Raw genomic sequence first — 21,901 nt, forward strand, 5'->3', positions numbered from 1 at the left:
ATGAGAATGGCACACAAGTATATTCCCGTAGAGTATTTATTTATTTACTCTGTAACAGTTCACATTTTAAATAGTGCTTCCTGACAATATACCAGCTGGCTCTTCTTTAATAAGGGCAATAAGGATAGCAATTCACATTCGGGGGATTAGTTTCACCATACCACACATTTGGGGGATGGCAAAAACGGGGTCTAAGGAAAAGGGAGGGTGTTTAAGGGAAAGAGGAGGGTAAGACCCTTGCATTTGTAGAAGTCATTACTATTTCTCAGTAGTGGTCATATTGGCTTTGCCGGCAACCTCAGGATGGGATTAAAGAAAGAAAGGAGCACGTCCTATCTTAGACACCTGGGTGGGTGGCTGCCTGCAAGGAGAAGGAGGCTTAGGGACACATTTCACAAGAAACCAGCACCCACATTGGTCAGATGAAGCTTCCTCAATTTTCAGCCACCACTTACACCTTTCTGTACCGGCTGCAAGAGGAAGAAGAAAACCAAACTTATAATGTTGTTTGGCAAGGAGAGACTCAAACTTATCATAGTCAAAAGAATCTATGTTAAGTTTGTAAATACACCATGAAGAATTCAGGTACATTAAGTTTCTCTAGCTTCCTCTCATCTCTTTCTGGGATTTGCCCTGCATAAACACAGTCCCCTGCCCAAACAATCCCACCAAAACAGGTCCTCAGGAAACAACTTCATGTTTCACTCCTGCATAGAGTGGCTGGCTTCCCAGAAAGCCTTAACATGACAGAGAACCAGGTTATGCCTGGACAGCTCAGCCAGACCACAGGACCACCACCCAAGTTTTGGGTATTCAGCTGCCTACAAATTAATCCTTCAAATTCTATATGAAACCAAACTAGGTCCCAGGCCCTTAAACTCAAGTAGATTCAAATCCATCAGTGATAGACTGGATTAAGAAAATGTGGCACATACACACCATGGAATATTATCTGGAATCATTTCCATATTCTTAATCTTCTTAATCCTCCAAAGTCAAGCTGGACCCACAGATGACTTCCAAACTGTTGAAACAAAATTTGCCTTCAGGATCTTAAGGCAGAGGCACCCAGAAACCTGATAAGGCCAGTCTGCAGGCCAGGAAACATGTCTGTTTGGATCTACTGCTATCAACCTCCTGTTAGGTCATAATGCCTGTCAGTGGGTAATTAACAGAGATCCCTTTAAATCTGGACTTCATAATTTTCTAGAATCCTTTTACTAACACAAGCTAAAAGATACAAGCCCAGCCAGGCATGGTGGCTCACGCCTGTAATCCCAGCACTTTGGGAGGCAGAGGCGGGTGGATCATCTGAGGTCAGGAGTTCATGACCAGCCTGGCCAACATGGTGAAACCCCGTCTCTACTAAAAATACAAAAAAAAAAAAAAAAAAAAAAAATTAGCCAGGTGTGGTAGCGGGCACCTGTAGTCCCAGCTACTTGGGAGGCTAAGGCTGGAGAATCACTTGAATCCAGGAGGCGAAGGTTGCAGTGAGCTGAGATTGCACCATTGCACTCCAGCCTGGGCAACAAGAGCAAAACTCTGTCTCAAAAAAAAAAAAAACAAAAAGATACAAGCCCAGATAAAGAGAGAACCTGAGTTGCACTCAGGGATGACCTATCAAGGTTATTCAAGAAGCAGTTTTCTATCCGCTAACATTGAATTTTCTGCTATATAAACAATGACCTAAAAGTTTAGAGAAGAACTTAATTGAAGTAGCAGATTTATACAGAAGAAGGAAGTAAGCACTGGAGATAATTCTAAATAACTTAACCATTTATAAAAGTTATAGTATTTACAGAAGAATTTTCCCAAAATACAATGCTTCAAAGGCTCTACAGGAAAGGAGAGATGCAGGACAAAATGGTTGCATCCTGGACTCAAGTAGCAGAAGCAAAAGTCCAGAAACATATCCCTGAATAGAAGAGAAAGCAGAGTGAGGGGAGTTAAGGAGGATGCCCTATAGAAAAAGATGCAGAGAAGAGATACAGCAGGATAAGGACATCAAAGGCTCCTGACTTCCAGTTCTCTTCTAAATTGAAGACAGCATGCAAACATACACTTCTGATGTCGCCACAGAAAAAAGATCATGACTGGCAGAACCATCAGAGCCACATATAACACAATATGTGGACTTGGTCAGAGATGGGTCACTGAGACTACATCCTCTTGCTCCCCTTGTGATAGCAATATAGTTATTCTTGTGGTCACTTAATAGACACGGATGGAAAATCTAAGGAAATAGGATATAAAACAAAAGAGATGAAAATGCTTGGATGGCTAACTCAGTCTTCCACTATAAATCTTTCTCACTCTGTCTACAATTTTGAAGTAGCCAAGGTACAGGTGGGAAAGAATAAGGAGAGAAATAAGTGGCCCTCAAAATCAGAGGTAGGGCATCTGGAAGTCTCAAAATGACCAAACAAATCAGATATATTTCAGAAGGACAAGAAACTGGATCCCTGAAGCTTAGGACATACCTGGAAAATAACTTCACCACAACACTAAAAAATACACACGTACAACAAAATGTTTCCTAGTCATAGACTTCACTGGCTTTCCCAGCAAGACTTCATAAATTAGACATACCAAAAAAATTAAATACTTAAGAGATTCACATTTCCACATGATCCACACAGAGTTCCTAGAGGGGGTTAATGCAGGGAATGAAAAGGTAGGTGTAAGACGCCCCAGCCAAATAGATCATGCTGCTGTCAAAGACTCCAACATGCCTTCCCAAGCCTTTGCAACCATCAGGGAGGTGGTAAATGAGGATGAAGAAGTCTTCTCTCCATAGAACTGATTTTACAGTGACAGGAGAGTAGAGAGGGTATCCACTCTGTTCACTTCTTCTGCAACTGAAGATTCCATCAGATTAGATCTATGGAAAAAGAGTTATCAGTGACTTTATTGTTTTTCATGGTAGAGATGTTCAAAGAAAAGCAGGAAAACTAAAGGTCAGAATATTCCTCTATTTTCCTGTCCTTTTCTTTAGCCCCAATAGTCTGTAAACATCTTCTCCTTCCAGAAAGGCCCAGAAACTGTTATTTTCCATGATAAGCTTTTGAACTTTGAATGAGACTATAATATTTCTTGGGAGTGGGGGTGGGGAGGGAACATTAGCATTTGGAGCAAGATGATTCTTTGTAGTATGTAACTGCTACAAGCCCTGCATGATGTTAGCATCACTAGTCCCAACACAGAAAATACCAGTCGTAGCCACCCGTCAGTCATTGGGACAATAAAAACCACGACCCCACATTGTCAAATGTCCCCTAAGGAAGATGCTATTATTTCCAGCTGAAAACAACTGAGAATCATTTCTTCATGGTCAGAAGGCATCCACAGGAAATAGTGTTGGTCCAAAACAACTGTCTTGATACACGTCTACTCAAGAAAGCTCCCCATTCTGCCTACTTTCTAAAGGACAAAGCTGGAATTGGCAGTATTTGTCCTAAACCCTCGAGGAACAGTATTTCAGCAGCCACTCACCTCGTAGGGAGCTTCAACAAACTTTATCCTAGAAAGAAATCTTCGCAGCTCCCCACGGCCAATTTTGGGGGTGGACTCCTGTAGCTGAGCCATCTGGCCCTCCATTAGTGCCCACCGTAGACTAAGCTTGCTGACCACCAGGGCTGCTGGATGGCCTTCGGAGCTTGGCCCTGTTGTCCTGGTAACATAAAAGGCATCTTTCCAGAGGTCGTTAATTCCAACTGAGGAAGGACAAAAACAAGAGCAGTTAACATGGACACATACTGTCTACTAACAGGAGAGGGGTTTGGTTCAACAATACATTTATTTACTCACTAGTTCACACAGGAAATGTACTGAGCACTGAATAAACAGAAGGCAGTGAGCTAGCCCATGGGTGCAAACTAGGGAAGGACTGGACACCAGTAAGGCAGCACATTCTTCCTGGTCTTTGCACCTTTAGTTCTCTGAAGCTATTTCCAAAAAAGCCCAACTCAGGAACTGAGAGAACGTGCCCCTTGTGGCAAGAATTCAGTAGAAAAGCATGCTGTTTTGATTACTGTAGCCTTGTAGTATAGTTTGAAGTCAGGTAGCATGATGCCTCCAGCTTTGTTCTTTTGGCTTAGGATTGACTTGGCGATGCGGGCTCTTTTTTGGTTCCACATGAACTTTAAAGTAGTTTTTTCCAATTCTGTGAAGAAAGTCATTGGTAGCTTGATGGGGATGGCACTGAATCTATAAATTACCTTGGGCAGTATGGCCATTTTCACGATATTGATTCTTCCAACCCATGAGCATGGAATGTTCTTCCATTTGTTTGTATCCTCTCTTATTTCATTGAGCAGTGGTTTGTAGTTCTCCTTGAAGAGGTCCTTCACGTCCCTTGTAAGTTGGATTCCTAGGTATTTTACTCTCTTTGAAGCAATTGTGAATGGGAGTTCACTCATGATTTGGCTGTTTGTCTGTGATTGGTGTATAAGAATGCTTGTGATTTTTGTACATTGATTTTGTATCCTGAGACTTTGCTGAAGTTGCTTATCAGCTTGAGGAGATTTTGGGCCGAGACAGTGGGGTTTTCTAGATATACAATCATGTCATCTGCAAACAGGGACAATTTGACTTCCTCTTTTCCTAATTGAATACCCTTTATTTCCTTCTCATGCCTAATTGCCCTGGCCAGAACTTCCAACACTATGTTGAATAGGAGTGGTGAGAGAGAGCATCCCTGTCTTGTACCAGTTTTCAAAGGGAATGCCAAAACAGAGATATAGATCAATGGAACAGAACAGAGCCCTCAGAAATAATGCCACATATCTACAACTATCTGATCTTTGACAAACCTGACAAAAACAAGAAATGGGGAAAGGATTCCCTATTTAATAAATGTTGCTGGGAAAACTGGCTAGCCATATGTAGAAAGCTGAAACTGGATCCCTTCCTTACACCTTATACAAGATCGATTAAAGACTTACATGTTAGACCTAAAACCATAAAAACCCTAGAAGAAAACCTAGGCAATACCATTCAGGACATAGGCATGGGCAAGGACTTCATGTCTAAAACACCAAAAGCAATGGCAACAAAAGCCAAAATTGACAAATGGGATCTAATTAAACTAAAGAGCTTCTGCACAGCAAAAGAAACTACCATCAGAGTGAACAGGCAACTTACAAAATGGGAGAAAATTTTCGCAACCTACTCATCTGACAAAGGGCTAATATCCAGAATCTACAATGAACTCAAACAAATTTACAAGAAAAAAACAAACCCCATCAAAAAGTGGGCAAAGGACATGAACAGACACTTCTCAAAAGAAGACATTTATGCAGCCAAAACACACATGAAAAAATGCTCATCATCACTGGCCATCAGAGAAATGCAAATCAAAACCACAATGAGATGCCAGTTACAATGGCCATCATCAAAAAGTCAGGAAACAACAGGTGCTGGAGAGGATGTGGAGAAATAGGAACACTTTTACACTGTTGGTGGGACTGTAAACTAGTTCAACCATTGTGGAAGTCAGTGTGGCGATTCCTCAGGGATCTCGAACTAGAAATACCATTTGACCAAGCAATCCCATTACTGGGTATATACCTAAAGGACTATAAATCATGCTGCTATAAAGACACATGCACACGTATGTTTATTGCGGCACTATTCACAATAGCAAAGACTTGGAACCAACCCAAATGTCCAACAACGATAGACTGGATTAAGAAAATGTGGCACATATACACTATGGAATACTATGCAGCCATAAAAAATGATGAGTTCGTGTCCTTTGTAGGGACATGGATGAAACTGGAAAACATCATTCTCAGTAAACTATCGCAAGGACAAAAAACCAAACACCACATGTTCTCACTCATAGGTGGGAATTGAACAATGAGAACTCATGGACACAGAAAGGGGAACATCACACTCCGGGGACTGTTGTGGGGTGGGGGGAGGGGGGAGGGACAGCATTAGGAGATACACCTAATGCTAAATGACGAGTTAATGGGTGCAGGAAATCAACATGGCACATGGATACATATGTAACAAACCTGCACATTGTGCACATGTACCCTAAAACCCTAAAGTATAATTTAAAAAAATAAATAAATAAATAAATAAAATAAAAATAAAAAAAAAAAAAGAAAATGTGGCACATATACACCGTGGAATACTATGCAGCCATAAAAAATGATGAGTTCATGTCCTTTGTAGGGACATGGATGAAACTGGAAATCATCATTCTCAGTAAACTATCGCAAGGACAAAAAAACCAAACACTGCATGTTCTCACTCATAGATGAGAAATGAACAACGAAACACATGGACACAGGAAGGGGAACATCACACTCCGGGGTCTGTTGTGGAGTGGTGGGAGGGGGTAGGGATAGCATTAGGAGATATACCTAATGCTAAATGACGAGTTAATGGTTGCAGCACACCAACATGGCACATGTATACATACGTAACAAACCTGCACATTGTGCACATGTACCCTAAAACTTAAAGTATAATAATAATAAAACAAAATTTTTAAAAAAAGAATTCAGTAGAAAAGCAAGCCCGAAACGCTAGGGAGCCTGAGAATTCCCAGACTGTCAGTGTGCAGTCACAGAGGCGATTTACCTTGCCAGTGTTTATTTTGCCTCATCTTTAAAATACAAGTTATAATAAAAATGGTGTCAAGATTCTTAATTACCATTATTTGATGTTCACTGAATATTTTATGCTACTGTTGAAAAAGCAGCTCAGTCAGATCTAATCACAGGATTTTCCAAGCTCACATCTCCCTGCCCCCAGCCCCCAATCAGTGGACAGGTGTGCCTGCAAGTTCCAGGTAAGTTGTTCTTCCCCATGTATCCCAATAAATCGAGAGAGCTACAAACACCAGCTGCAACCCAAGGCCAATGAGTTTGTAAGTAGACAGCCAAGTCCATAAGTAGCCAGAGAATGTGGAAAGAAAGAAAGGAGATGTGACCATCTGGTCCTCTCCCACTCCTGCACTCCCTGACCTCCCAACAGGAACAGCAAATTCCATGAGGGAAGGAATTGCTGAGAAGGAGATCACCAGACAACCCAGACTAGCAGGCAGCAGAGGCTGCAATCCCCAATGCTTTGGTTTCCTGAGTTAAGGGTCTCCCATATAGGATCCCATTTTATTTACAGTATTATTTAGACAGATATGTGAAGTAGAAGAACACTTCCAAAACGTTAAGTGGTTATGAGTGGCCAATTTTTCTTCCTTCCTTTCATTTTTCTTCTTTCTCCAATTTCTATGCAAGGGGCATAGTTATATTCAAAAAAAAGGTTTTCTAAATCAATGCCCCGGCAAAACACATTCTATCTCCATCATGTCCTTCACAGTTAATTCCAAATCCTAATCTCTGAGTGGGTCAAGAAACTAGTCTTATTTGTAGTCCCAGCACCTGGCACAGTGCCTGGCATACAGTTGATGCTCATTAAATGCCTGCTGAAGGAGTGGCTGGATGAATCATCACCTTACAGACCCTTTGGAATGGGATGTACTTTCACCTCCACATTCAGAGCATACGGGTTCTCACCCTGTGAGTCCGGGGATTCCACCCAGAGGAGCATTCCAGCAAAGCCCGAGGCACCAGGGACACCAGGGAAAGTGCCCTGCTGTCGTCTGAGAAGCACACATCCTTCCCTGGGTGGGGCAATGGTCTCATCACACACAGCCAGCATATACTCTCCCACCATCTGTATACACAGACCCCCGCTGGCACTGGGACTCACCCTCTGAAGCCGTCACTGTGCCGGTGGTGTTGGCCAGATCCAGAAGGACGGAGGGGAACGCAGGATGCAGGAGGTAAAGGTGGTGAAGGCTGGGCGGCTCAGTTCCTAGGATGATATCCTGACAATGAGCCGCAAAAAGGAAGAGCAAAGGTAACTCTACATTCCCACACACGACAGTCTTCAGGTGAAAAGGCAGAGTAGAAAATGGTGATTACTCATTGCTCTCAGATGCTGATGCCTGATCCTAACTACAAGAACGTGTTTGAAAGAAAGTCCCCTGTATAAGAGACATACTTCAAAGAGCTCAAAATACTAATCACTAACTCTTTCAAACCACAATCTACAGCTGGAAAATGCTTTCCTCCCTTGTAAGAAAAAAAAGGAAAGCAGGCCAGGTGCGGTGGCTCATGCCTGTAATCCCAGCATTTTAGGAGGCCGAGGTGGGCGGATGACCTGAGGTCAGGAGTTCGAGACCAGCCTGGCCAACATGCAGAAACCCTGTCTCTACTGAAAATACAAAAAAAAAAAAAAAAGCTGGGCATGGTGGCATGTGCCTGTAGCCCCAGCTACTCGGGAGGCTGAGGCAGGAGAATCACTTGAACCTGGGAGGCAGAGGTTGCACTGAGCCAAGATCATGCCACTGCACTCCAGCCTGGGTGACAGAGAGAGACTCTGTCTCAAAAAAAAAAAAAAAAAAAAAAAAGGAAAAGAAAAGGCAATGTGCAGACCCCAAGAGAGGAATGTGACAAGATGTCCCAGTCTTCTGCCCATGGAAGTACTAGAATACTGGTTCATCTCTTGCAGCAGATGGGGCTTTGTGGAGATGAAATCTATTTATGAAAACACAGTAAGCCAAAGATATTTCCTTTCACTGGGTGTCAAAGCCAATTGCAAGCATCAGGCTAAAAATTACAAAAATCTTATCTGTTCCTGAAATGAGTGGAATGTCGACCAGACAGAGGCAAATCATCAATTATAAAACAAAAGTTCCAAGGCCTGAGTGTCAGTCTTCAAACTCTCTACAGCAGAAGAAATGCACATTGGGACTATCTTTATCAGTAGGACTTCTATGTGGGGATGGGACTTGAGACTTGGCAGGTACATGAGTGTGTGGCCATGCAGTTGTTAAAGCACAGAAGTACACCCATGTCAGTTAGTAAGTGGCTGCTCTCCAGAGCTTCCCAAGTGCCTCTCCTCCCTTGGGACTACCTTGGGCCTCCTGCAGTAGAGGAAATGGAAGCTCTGAGGGATGAATATTACCCCTGCTTCCATATCGCTGCATGGGAAGAAGTCCCCAAGTGAGGAGAAGTGTGAGCAGGAAGCTTGCAACCTCACTCTCAACACATGCCCACAAAGCAGAAGAGGGCATTTTCCACACACCCTTAGGATCCCAGGTATGAAGGGACAGATCTCCGGCTCAGCTAACATGAGAAGAAAACAGCCAAACACCTTCCTCACTGCCTACAGAATGAAGCACAAATTCCTTAGCATGAAAACCAGTCTTACACCATTTAACCAAAATATGCCTCTTCCAGACTGAGCTGCTATGACTCACCTGCCCACCCCATGCTGCACAAATGTCTGATCATCACCCTCAATCCATGCTTCACCTTACTCTGCCTAACTGTTGCCAATCTTATCTGCCTCTTAGACTGTCTAACCATCCTCTCTACCCCATCTCTACACTTCTCATCCTTAGGTGCCCACCTTGAACGCCCCCTCTGAGGAAAAGCTCCCTTATTACCCTAGGCAAAGTTAACACCTCCCTTCTTTTGTGCTTCCATGTAAACTTCTTACTTGTACCTCTATTAAAGCATTTTAACATGGCTCTTTTTTTTTGTAGTTATTTATAGAAGACTACATTTGAGACTTATCTTGTCCAATACCCTCATTTTATTATAGGAGGGGTCTTCAAAAAGTTCATGGAAATGCAGATTATGAAAAAACTATGCATGGACTTCAAAATTTTTTTTGCACCAAAGGAAACTCATACTAACTTGTTATAACATGCCTGAAAAGGAGCTACTCTGAGGCACCAAGAAGGGTAAGATATCAGTTTGAAAACAGCCCCTATCAAAGTAACACAAATTCTGCCAAAAAGTTGAAGCAAGAACACACATCAAATTTATGGTGAATTTTGGGTGGAAGAATGGTGAAATCACTGATGCTTTCTGAAAAATTTATGATGACAATGCCCCAGAGAGATCAGCAGCTTAGACGTGGATAGCTCATTTTAACGACGGACAAAATGATGTCAGAGATTAAACCCACAATGGCAGACCATCCTCATCAATTTGTAAGGAAAAAATTAATCTTGTTCATGCCCTAAGTGAAAAGAACCAATGATTAACAGCACAAACAATAGCCACCATTGAAGACACCTCAGTTGGTTCAGTTTACATAATTCTGGTTGAAAAATTAAAGTTGAGCAAACTTGCCACTGGATGGGTGGCAAAACTGTTGGCACATATTAGCTGCAGACAGGAGCAGGGCTTTCAATGGAAATTTTAAACAAGTGGGATCAAGATCCTGGAAGCATTTCTTTGAAGATCTGTAGCAGAAGATGAAAGAAACATGGCTTTACCAGTGTGCTCCTGAAGGCAAAGCACAATGAAAGCAATGACTACAAGAGGTGGAAGTGGTCCAGTCAAAGAAAAAGTGGAAAGGTCAACAGCAAAAGTCATGGCAGTATTTTGGAGGGATGCCCAAGGCATTTTGCTTGTTGACTTTAGGGCTAAAGAATGATAACATTGGCCGGGTGCGGTGGCTCACGCCTGTAATCCCAGCTCTTAGGGAAGCAGAGGCAGGATGACAGCTTGAGCCCAGGAGTTCGAGGCCTGCCTGGGCAATATAGCGAGACCCCATTCTCCACAAAAAGGAAAAAAAAAAAGACAAAAAAAGAATGATAACATCCGCTTAAAATGAGAGTGTTTGAGAAAGCCAAAGCTTTAGCAGAAAAACACCTGGGAAAGCTTCACCAGAGAGTTCTTCTCCACCACAACAACGTTCCTACTCATTCCTCTCATCAAATGAGCAATTTTGTGAGTTTCAATGGGAAATCATGAGGCATCTACCTTATAGTTCTGAGTTAGTTCCTTGTGACTTTCTTTAGTTTCCTAATCTTAAAAAATCTTTAAACGGCTCTCATTTTTCTTCAGTTTATAATGTAAAAAAAGACTGCATTGACATGGTGAAATTCCCAGGACCCTCAGTTCTTTAGGGATGGACTAAATGGCTGGTATCAATGCTTACAAACTGTCTTGAACTTGATGGAGCTTATGTTAAGAAATAAAGTTCTTTTTTTTTTTTTTTTGAGACGAAGTCTTGCACTGTCACCTGGGCTGGAGTACAATGGCATGATCTCAGCTCACTGCAACCTCCGCCTCGCAGGTTCAAGCAATTCTGCCTCAGCCTCCCGGATAGCTGGAATTACAGGTGCCCACCACCATGCCTGGCTAATTTTTTGTATTTTTAGTAGAGATGAGGTTTCACTATGTTGGCCAGGCTGGTATCAAACTCCTGACCTCGTGATTCTCCCACCTCAGCCTCCCAAAGTGCTGGGATTACAGGCATGAGCCACTGCGCCCAGCCGACATTTTTTTTTTTTATATTTTAATTACATTTTTCCATGAACTTTCTGAAGTCCCCTCATATGCGGGGAGGAAGTTGAAATGTTAGGTAAATTGCCCATGGTCACACTGTTAGGGCATGTCAGAGTTAGAAATACAATCTAGATTTTAGGTAAATCTGATCCTCAAAATGAGTAAATATATTAGCATCTTCATTAACCATTAATGGATAAAGATAATGAGGTTCAGAGGAGTTGAGTGACTTGTTGACTGAGGCTGGTTGATGAATTCGGGATCCTGCCTCCATCAGGCTCCCCCATTATCTGTGGACCATCTGTCTTCTCTAAAGGGCCAAGATTTTTTCAGTTTATCCTTAGTCCCTACAGAGATCACAGTGCCTGGCACACAGAAAGTATTGAGTCAAGATGTGTTTCATTGAACTAAGGCAGGGTGGGTCTTACTAAAAACTCCCCGGTACCTAAAACAGGTAGCACCCTGCCTCATCAACCCCATGAAAATACTGCAGTGTAACATTTAAGACTTTCTAAAATCTGCCTTCTAGGTGTCAGACCTTCTCTCCCACAGTTCCTCAAATGACCTCTCAGTTCTATCTGGTCAATGTCCCTCTCCACCTGCTGGCCACCCTCTCCCATCCCCGTTCCTTCAGTCTCAGGGCATGCGCCTCAAAGCCCAGCCTTACTCCTCCTTGAAATTCTCTCTGCCCACTTCAGACCAGTCATAATGATTTCTCCTCTTCAACAACTGTAGCATATGTGAATTATCTGTAAATTTGGATCTAGTATCTTGCGAGGACTTTTTATTCTTTATTCAGCCTCCCACTGTTTGTAGCCAGCAGTTAGGGGCTGTTGTCAGCCTGCACATTCTCTGCTAAAAGGCAAAGGTGTGGCTCAGGAGGACACAGGGTTCCTGCTTTTCTCCAGCGAGCGCTGACTTGTTTCTACTCCAACCCCTTGGAAAGTGATGGGTCAAATAACATCTCCAGAACACAGTCAGCCCTGCACAGCAGCTGCCATCTGACAAAGTAAAAAAAGGACCCTCCCAGGCTCACTCACAGAATTGGGAGATGCAGCTGACAGCCCTTCGGCCCAGAAGAGGAAGACAGACTTCTGGTCTGAAGTAACTGCTGAGGTGGCTGGCGTTTCTTTCATGTGACACGGAGCACGGTAACTCCAAACAACGGAGCCAGAGTCACCATCCACAACCATCATCTACAAAAGGGAAGACAGAGAGTAAACATGGCCAGGCCTCAAAAAAGCAGCAGGCCCAGAAAATGCACACACAAAAATGCACAGGTATTCAAATAACACAAATATTAACACGTTGCGCTTTTAAGATGCAAGCAAACTGGGTGTTCAGAGAGCATGAATAATGGCTAAGGACCAGGACCCAAGCTTCTGCAGCCCTTTTTCCCATTTAATAGATTTCAAGAACTGCAAAGTTCTCAAGTGGGAAAGGGACATTCAAATCATGTAGTCCACCCCATTTTACAGGTGAGAAAAGGAGGATCTGAGAGACAGGAAGTGATGTGGACACAGGGATTGTCCACGTTTAGGACAGTCCTCAGACAGAGAGAGCAGCCACTCTGCAAATGCCAACAGCAGCACCTCATTCCCCACAACACGCAGTCACTCAGAAAACAATGGCCCAGTGAACACTGTGCTGGGGCATGGTGTTCCCAGCTTTATGGATCTGACTCTTGGTGTCGTGGCATATGGACCTAGGGAAGTCTCAAATTTAAAGCAGCGCTGTTGAAACAGGCAAAAAAATAATCCAAGAGGGGATTCATTGCTTAGCTGCATTTCTCAAAGGATAATGACGAAGGGGTTCAAATTCATAATCCTGGCATATGTCTGCTCTTCATCCTAAATGCCTCACAAATCTGGGGCCTCTCATTTACCAAAATCCCCAAGAAGTTCCCCAATTTCCTCCAGCCCAAGTGTCTTCACTCCCTCCTGCCCGGCGTCTCCACACTTCTGTAGGTGGAGGACCCGACCTCTGTGGACAACCGCTTGCCCTATTCTTCCAGGCCCCTGAGCCCTGCCTTTCTCTGCCTATGCTCAGACTGCATCACACCAGGTCCTGGAACCGACCCAGCAGAGACAAAATCTTCTCAACCAGCAGCGAAAGAAAAACAGACAAGCATTTTAAGATTCCCTTTGGCAATCTTGGGGAAAAAAGAAGTCTAGAGACACTGCACTAAAAACTTGTATCCACTCAAACACATATTTTATATATATATATATATTTTTTTTATTATACTTTAAGTTCGTTTAACTGTCACAATAATCCTATGAAGGCAGGCAATATTATTACCCCTGTTTTATAAATGCAGAAACTGCAGTGAGGCAAGATTAGGTAATATGCCCAAGGTCTCCAATAAGTAATGGTGTCAGGATTAAAACCCAGGGCTGAAACTCAGCATCTCCACCTTCAACCTACTATACCTACTATACACCCTTCTTCCGTTATCCTGCCAGCACCAACGTATCAGAAATTCCTTTGAATTACACGCAGGCACTGGCTTTTCCTATATAGCACTGCTGGAAGTCTCTCCCTAACATGATGTTTTTATCAATGTATCTGTCCTCTGCCCATAACCAAATAGCCCTATGGCCTCCAACGCCTCCTCCAGATTCTGCAGCTGTGCTTTCGGGGCCCTCTGTAAGCTGACCTCATTCTCATCTCTCTGGTGGGAGCGCACCTCAGCCCACCCTTATCTATTCAGCAAACCTTTTCTCTGCTCTCATGATTCTGCACATACAACCCCTGACCAACATGAGGCATCTCTTGCCTCCCTGGCCCTCCAGCTCGCCTGCACTCCATCTGCTCCCTGTGTTCCCAGTGGACCCCGGTGCAAACCTCCACAACAGCACTTTCCACCACGTAGTAGAACTATGTAGTGACTCTGTCTTCATTAATTTTGTGTCTCCAGCATTCAGCATAGAAGGTGGCATACATTAGAGGTGATGATAAAGTGTTTGTTGAATTCTTTTTCTCTCTCAGGGAACAATGTGCAATGTATAGAAATAGATATATATTTCACAGTGAAAATAAACCAAAATGCAAGGTCGATAATAAAAAAAAATTTGTAACTCTGTAATTCTGCTGTAATGTTAAAGAAATGAAAGTCATCCATCCAATCATTATATCCTCACAATATGCAACTTCATGTAATATCAAAGATCTATTCAGTGTCCTTGGAACATGCTCTATCCTTTCTGTCTCTGGGCCTCTGCTCTTGGCACCCCTGACCTGGCATGTTTTCCTATCCACATAAATACGATTCAGCTTTAAAAAGCCCTGCTTATATTTCCCTCCTTTATAAGGTCTCCCATAAAACCCCAGTCACCACAGACTTCTCTGAAATCTTAGGTATAGCTGTGTGTTAAAGCATTACATTTCTTTATACCTGTCTTTCCCCACCAAGAGATTTCAGAAGGCTCCCACTGCCTAACTGTAAGCTAGGGATCCAGAACAAGAAACTCCTATATAGGAAGGAGATTATCCTAGAAAGGCTTCCAGTGCTACAGATTTTAGCAATGAATTGTGAGTTTTCATTTTATCCACTCAGTGAGAGTTTGAGTTCTTTGAAAGTAGAGATCATATTTTAGGTTCTTTTTATTCCCTGCTGTGCCTAGCACAGAGTTGGACACAAAGTATATACTTTACATATGCTTTGATTGATCTGAAGCCCAAAGTTTTACCTTTTTCATCCCAACTCCATCCTGTATCTGTAGAAGGAAGTCTAACGTCCGATCATCAGTGAAATATCCAGGAGTAGGCTGGCTGCAAATAAGGACAAAGTAAGCAATCAATAGTGAACAAGAAAAACAGGAAAACTAAGAACTCTCCTTCCCTTCTCTTGCACTGGCCCCAGATATAAGAATTGCAAGCAATTGTTCCGGACAATTTTTAAACATGGGAAAGTGGATCAAAACAGCAAACACAAGAAGGAACACAATGCAAACCTCTGCAGGCCTTGAAGTCTCAATGCCCAGTAAGGTGTCAGATTTTGCCCCCGAAGCAGCACAAGGCTTTGTCTGGTTGTAATCAGAAGGTTGCTGCAGTTGGAATCTGGTGCCTTCACCATCTGGAGTAGCTCAACACCATCACTGGGTTAAATAAGACCCCAACAGTTAGTCTCTGGCTTGGACGAGATTTCTGAGCCATTTATTTTGGTTTTTTCTCTCAGTATACGTACACCTGTACACACTCTTGTATTCATGCCCCACCATTATCTCATCAAGTGGGACACACTGTTGTTTCAGTTGAATCTCATTTTCTTGACCTTAGAAACCAAGGATCCCCAGAAAATTCCATACAAGTTCAAAAGGAACTCACAGGAAAAGTGCTACAGTGCAATATCTCTCACACTGGATACTCTGGGAAAGGCAGCAGAGCCAAGGATAATCACAGGGAAGGCAGACAGATATCTGGACAGGAGACCAGAGGTTGCCAATGAGCTTGGGCAGCAGCCCATGGCATACATTTCACTGAATTAGTTCTTGCTTGGTGCCACTGGGACCATTCTATTTCATACCTGTCAAATTCACCAAAACACCATGATACTGCCCAAGAAAATGCTAGAAAATGATTTGGAACTTCTGGTAGGAAAGAATGAAACAATTATTAGCCAGGCTTAGGGTTAAATGGGTAAAATCCCCTGCATGTGACAAACTACACGCTTCTAGTTAGGAAATAAATAAAAATAAAAAATAAGATTTCATGGACGCTATCCTTGCTTCTGTCAAAATGCTTCAACTAAGAGAAAAATACAGAAAAGAGTAGGTCAGATCCTTCAGCACAGTTTCACAAACAGTTAGATAAGTCTATCTCCCTCCCTACTCTGACTCAGAGCCCTAAGTATCCTTCCTTGCATCCTACCTGAGGAGTGATCACATGTGGTCAGCAACACAGATATCAACGCATTATGTTACCAAGAGAAGAAAATTTCTAACTCATGTTAACCAGATCAGAAGACGGTAAATTAAGATAAGCACTGTTTCCCCTAAACCTCTACCCACATATTCACCAGCCCAACCAAACTTAGAGACTCAAAGGCACGTGAGTTCACAAGAGATCTCACTGTGACCAAGGACAGACATCTGCCCTACCTGTAAACATCAATGAGCTCAGACAGGTTGACGGATCTTCGCTTTTCCCATTCTGGCTCTTCTATCTGCAGAGAAGGTGGTGAGCTGTCTCGATTTTGGGCTTGAACAAAAATGTCCCGCAGGGCGACAGCTTGTATATTTCCTAGCACCACAGGAAGAAGCAACACTGAGAAGTTGAATTTAACAGAACTGTCCCATGGTGAGGATCTGAGCAAGAGACACAGAGCCTGACCAGATGAGTCTAACAGAGCCCGCCCAGACTGGACAACATGGAACAAGTGGGGAGGTGATTAAGTGGGTGCTGGACAAGAGTTTTCCCTTTAGAGGAGGCAGCAAGGGAAGGCAGAGTAAATAGCCTGTGATCAGTGGGGGACAGTAAGAGGCCCCTGCATTAGAAGGCTACGGGAAGGTTGGTGTCAGGAGTTCCTGAGCTTTCACCCTGTCTCACAAGGAAGGCCTCATCACATACGCCAGTGGGGAACAGAGGCAAAAACTAGCCTTGCTTCTTACCAAAGCCAAACAGGATGTAGACAGCCCCGTTTGTGGTGATGTAAACCTGAGGACCAATCAGATTCCCAACTCCCACGATGTTGTACTTCACAGGTCGACCCACTGGATTTCCGGTCCGGCCAGACACCAGCAGAAAGCATAGATCTGGCTGAGGAAGTAAGAGAGGGGGGTGGAGTCAATAGAAGCCCTATCGTTTCCTAATTAAATGGCTTCTCCAGAGAGTCACTGCCTCCTCATAAGCCACGGGCTCAGAAACACTCCCCCAAGTTGGAAAGCACAAAGCCAAACCTGCTTCGCTTTATTTCCCTGCAAGTAAGCAAGTAAAGCAAATGTCCCATTGCCTCACTAGAGCCAGGCAAAGGGCATCTTCAAAGCACCTCAGACAGTTTCTCTGAAGCAGAATTGTTGCTTGCTGAGTAGTCTCCTGAGGCACAGAATTCTAGCCTACAGCTAAACATAGGATGGCTGGCCCCTGGGTCTTTACCTCAATACCAGAAATCCCCAGTAATATCTGGTTCTAGCTAGAGTTAATCCAGGCAGTGCTCTCCCTTCGGAACACTAGATGTCTGGCCTGGACACCATCAACTTTATTCTCAAAGAGAGAACAGCAAACTTTTTCTGTGAAGGGCCAAATAGTATATATTTTAGGCTTTGCCAGCTAGATGATCTCTGTAGCAACTATTCTGCTCTGCTGTTCTTGTGTGAAAGCAGTCATAAACAACACATAAATGAATGGGTGTGAGTATGTTCCAATAAAGCTCTATTTATAAAAACAAGTCGTGGGCCAAATTTAACCTACAAGCCACAGTTGCCAACTTCAGCTCTAGAGGATTTCTTTTGGGGGTAGAGTCACCAGTTAAGAAATATGAGGATTTTACTGGTATCTTGACTTCAGTAAAGCTTTTGACAAAGTTTATCATCATGAACTCTATGGACAAGATAAAGAAATGTGGTTTGCCACGTACCAGGAAAAGGTACTTACGGGATCAATACTAGCCTAGAGGGAGGTTTTTAGAGGAATGTCATAGCACTCTGCTATTGCCCCATTCCTATTAAACATTCTTGTCAAAGACTTGAAAGAGTAGAATTCAAGTTTATCACAAAGCTGAGAGGGATAGCTAATATGGCACATGACAAACTCAAAATTCAAAAAAACCTTAGGCTGGAAGATGAGTCAAAATCTGCCAGAAAAAAATAAACTGGTCTATTAATAATTAATCATTAAAAGATATAGGTACTTTAGCTGATTACAAACAGAAAGCAAATCTTAGAAAAAATATTATGATCTTTGGCTGCAAAAACAGACATACAGAGTCTACATCAAAATAAGTAACAATTCCCTTAGGTTGCTATATTAATTATACTACAAATAAAATGCTGTTTTTAGATATAAGTACCACATTTTAAAAGAGATTTGGACAAACTAGAATGCAAAGGGAAAGAAATCAAGAAAAAGAGGAGTTTGGACTTCCTGGTTGCATGAGGAACAGTATGAGAAATGGGGATATTTGGTCCTGAGTAGCAAGCTTAGAGGGACTAGGCTAATGGTTAAAGGGCTTTCCTATAGAAAGGGGATTAGACTCATTCACAGTAGCTCTATGGGAATGAAGCTGGAACAATGAGTGGAAGCTATGAGAAAGCAGATTTCTTTCTGCTTAGGACAGAATTTTCTGGAGCTGGCCCAAAAATGAAATGGACCACCTCACAAATTAATGTTATTCCCATCAGCCTGAGTGCACCAAGAGAGTAGGGGTGCCAACATGTCTGTAATGCTGAACCAGAGATCATAGCACGTGTGAGAAAGTTAACCAAATGGTCTTCAAGGTCCCTTCCCACTAACGTTCTAGACCTTATCAGTTCCTGTAATCAAAAACCAGGTCCAGTTCTCCAAGCCCACTTCACTCTAAACCCAGATCAATGAATGCAATCACTGTAAGTCACAGACTTAGGTTTCCTTCCTTGTGAAGAGAGAGTCTTCCATCTCAGGAGCTTATACAGGTTCCTGGGGTCCCTTGCTGCTGGCAGAGAGGTCAAAAGAGGTCAGTACAAGGATGAAGCTGCTGCGCTATATACCTAGTGCCTCTACAAGGTTTTCCTAGAACTGTCTACCACTTTTCAAGCAGAACTGAGACTATGCCCTAGCTGTACCCTATTGTGAAAACAAGTAAATTCTGTAGGGCAAGATGGGCAATACCCTGAGTAGAGACTAACACAAAGGGCACAGAGTAAGAGTGGGCAAGAAGCCGCTTCCTCCAGTGGAGACCTCCTTACTATGGAGGGTCCCCAAGGGCCTGAGCCACTATCTCGCCAACCACCACCAGCTAATAAGTGGCCAGACGGGATGGTTAGACCAAGATTTCTAAATTCAATCATGACATAAAAACTTGTTCAATGGCTTGCCGTGCCTCCCCATATGTTCCCCTTCAAAGAATTGCTCCCTGATGGAAGTAATAATTCAAATTTTCCCTAGTCCCCAATCACTTTATTCACAATGGCTAGGATAAAAAAGATTACAGGAATAATTCCTGTATTCTTGGTTCGGGTCCACTTTGAGACCAACTGGCTAGCTGAAGAAAACGAACATAAAGTACCCTTAAAGCTTAAAACCCTTAAAACTAAGTAGGCTTCAGAAATTTAGCTCATTCTGGATCTTGCCTTTATCTTGCAAATGTAAGGGAGAGTTTAGTGTGCTAGAGCAGTGCTCCTCAAAACTCATGACTAATGGGGCACTCTTAAGTTTGGGGGACTCTTGGCAGAAAGCCACAAAATCTTAACAGATTTCATTCCATTCTACGTAATTTCACCTCCAGAATTTACAACTCTACTCCATATATGCAATACAAAGATCACAACAGCAAACACTAGGTCTATTAAAATTAAAATAGGTTCTCAAATGAGGCAAAATTAGCCATATCCACATTTTTCCACAAACATTCTTTGCTGATTGTTTGACTCTTCTGTGCACAAGCATTTCCTTGGCAGACACACTAGGAAGTCTGAGAAAAAGTCTTAGAGAAACTTTGACAAACGCTCTGAAAAACACTTCCAGAATAAAAACTTAAAATTGAGATCATCCTGTTCATTAATTTATTCTTTCCTGTGATTTGGGGGAAAGACGACTCTTATTTTATCTGTGTGCAGAGTAACCAGTACACCGAAGTTCCTGCAAATCATAATTTAGGACCATAATTCAAGGGCCACTGTCCTGAGTCAAAGTCTGCCTTGTCACAGCCTAGATTACAACACTCCTTTCTTTGGTCACTGTTGTTATTATCGCTTGACTTAGATTTTTTCCTATGTATCTTTCACGAACTTTGTATCAGCCTGTTCTATTGTTTTATAATTGACATAAAATGTACATATATATAATATAGTAAAACTAAAAATACATATACACAGTAAAAATTAGGCACTACTCTAGGCACTTTAAATATGTTAGCTATAATTGTCATAACAATGATGTAAGTAGATATAACACGCCTTTTTTACATATGAAGAAAGCAGAGCTTGGACAGGATCCACGGCTTGCCCAAGGCCACAAAGATATGAAGTGGTAGAGGTGGAATTCACATACAGACCTATCTAACTCTAAAGCTCCACTACACCCCAGTCCATGGAGCCATAAGGCTGCCAGAGAAAATGGGTTCATAATGGTCATGTATTCACTTAACCTCACAAGGAGAATTTACTTAAACCTAAACCCTTGTAAAAAGAACATTTCAAGCAGCATTTATAATGCAACACTAGGAGCTGAGACAACTAAAATAGAAGCATTCCCTATAAGAAACAAAAACCATTTATTAGAGATCATACCTGCAATTCCCCGATGGCCAGAACCACAAGGTCTCGAACACCGTCTTCATCCAAGTCTGGCAGCACCACAACTGGGGCAGCCAAGGTACCGTTGGACAAGTAGTTTGGGTTTAAAGTCCAAATGGCTTTCCCTAAGGAAGAACACATAGGCTGGTCACTATGACACCTTCTTGCCTTTGGAAAAGGCAGATGCAATGTTCCCAGGCCAGAAAAGAAAGACTCAATGGGCTGAACAACAGACAGCAACTCCTACCTACTAATTGCCTTTCGTTTTTGTCTTACTGAGGAGGAGGGAGCAGGGAGTGTGATCTGAATCCTCAAGTATCCGGCTAACAAATCCATGCAATAATTTCTCACCTGGATTTTTTTTAGATGAAATGGAGACGCTAACAAACTTTAGATAAAATGGAGATGCTTTCCAACAAAGAAGGGCTCACTCGCCTGGGGTGAGGGAACTGATCTGTTAGAGATTATAACAACTATTAAGGAACCATCCAGGGGCAGCCGACCAGACCACTCTGCTTCCTTCCCCCACAAGGTCACATAAGTAAGCACCACGGCATCATAGGAAGTTTTCAAGATGGCTTCAGTTCTACAGTTAACTCAAATCCCAGTTTTTTTTTCACTCAGAAGCACCCCGCGACCAAACTCCAACCTCTAAACCTGGGAAGGATGTTATTTATTCCACTCCACGTGAGCACACGGCCCAGCAGTACTAAGCCTATGGGCCGTATACTTAGGATTCTGTAAGAGCCTTCAGGACACGTGATTCTTTTTCATTCCCTTTGTCATGTATGTCTGAATGCAGTAAGAAGCTAAAAGGCCAGTCAACAAGCCTCAGCAAACCTTTATTTCTTCACTGACGTATTTTTTTAAGTAGTTAATGCCAAGTTTACACATGGACCCCATGTATATCAAATATGAAAAATCAAAGTTCAGTCGTCTTTTGTACAAAGAACAGAGTCGGGAGACTATTTACACACCAAAGGCCTCAGGGTAGTTTCTGTTTGGGTAATTCAGTTCCAGCCCCATCTTGTCACCAAACAGGTTGAACCATGGATCTGTTTACTCAATCTGCCCAAACCTTTTCTCTCATTTCTCTTAATAACCATATTCCAGAGCAGTAAATCAGACATTCCACCATGTGAG

General features: G+C 42.7%; 1 protein-coding gene across 1 annotated transcript in view; it reads right to left on the bottom strand.

The window, feature by feature from the left end:
- Positions 1 to 22: 22 nt before the first annotated feature.
- Positions 23 to 21,901, bottom strand: part of FAM234B (family with sequence similarity 234 member B) — a 39,460-nt gene continuing 17,581 nt past the window's right edge. Inside the window, exons 5-13 of the mRNA XM_055280578.2 lie at positions 20,753 to 20,883; positions 16,940 to 17,087; positions 16,430 to 16,571; positions 15,284 to 15,427; positions 15,020 to 15,101; positions 12,368 to 12,523; positions 7,726 to 7,843; positions 3,493 to 3,713; positions 23 to 2,881 (exon numbers count right to left, since the gene is read on the bottom strand). Coding sequence (XP_055136553.1) covers positions 2,876 to 2,881; positions 3,493 to 3,713; positions 7,726 to 7,843; positions 12,368 to 12,523; positions 15,020 to 15,101; positions 15,284 to 15,427; positions 16,430 to 16,571; positions 16,940 to 17,087; positions 20,753 to 20,883 — 1,148 coding nt within the window. The 3' untranslated portion in view covers positions 23 to 2,875. The remainder of the gene's footprint in view (positions 2,882 to 3,492; positions 3,714 to 7,725; positions 7,844 to 12,367; positions 12,524 to 15,019; positions 15,102 to 15,283; positions 15,428 to 16,429; positions 16,572 to 16,939; positions 17,088 to 20,752; positions 20,884 to 21,901) is intronic.

Source organism: Symphalangus syndactylus, chromosome 5 (genome assembly GCF_028878055.3).
Source record: "Symphalangus syndactylus isolate Jambi chromosome 5, NHGRI_mSymSyn1-v2.1_pri, whole genome shotgun sequence".
Classification (NCBI taxonomy): domain Eukaryota; kingdom Metazoa; phylum Chordata; class Mammalia; order Primates; family Hylobatidae; genus Symphalangus; species Symphalangus syndactylus.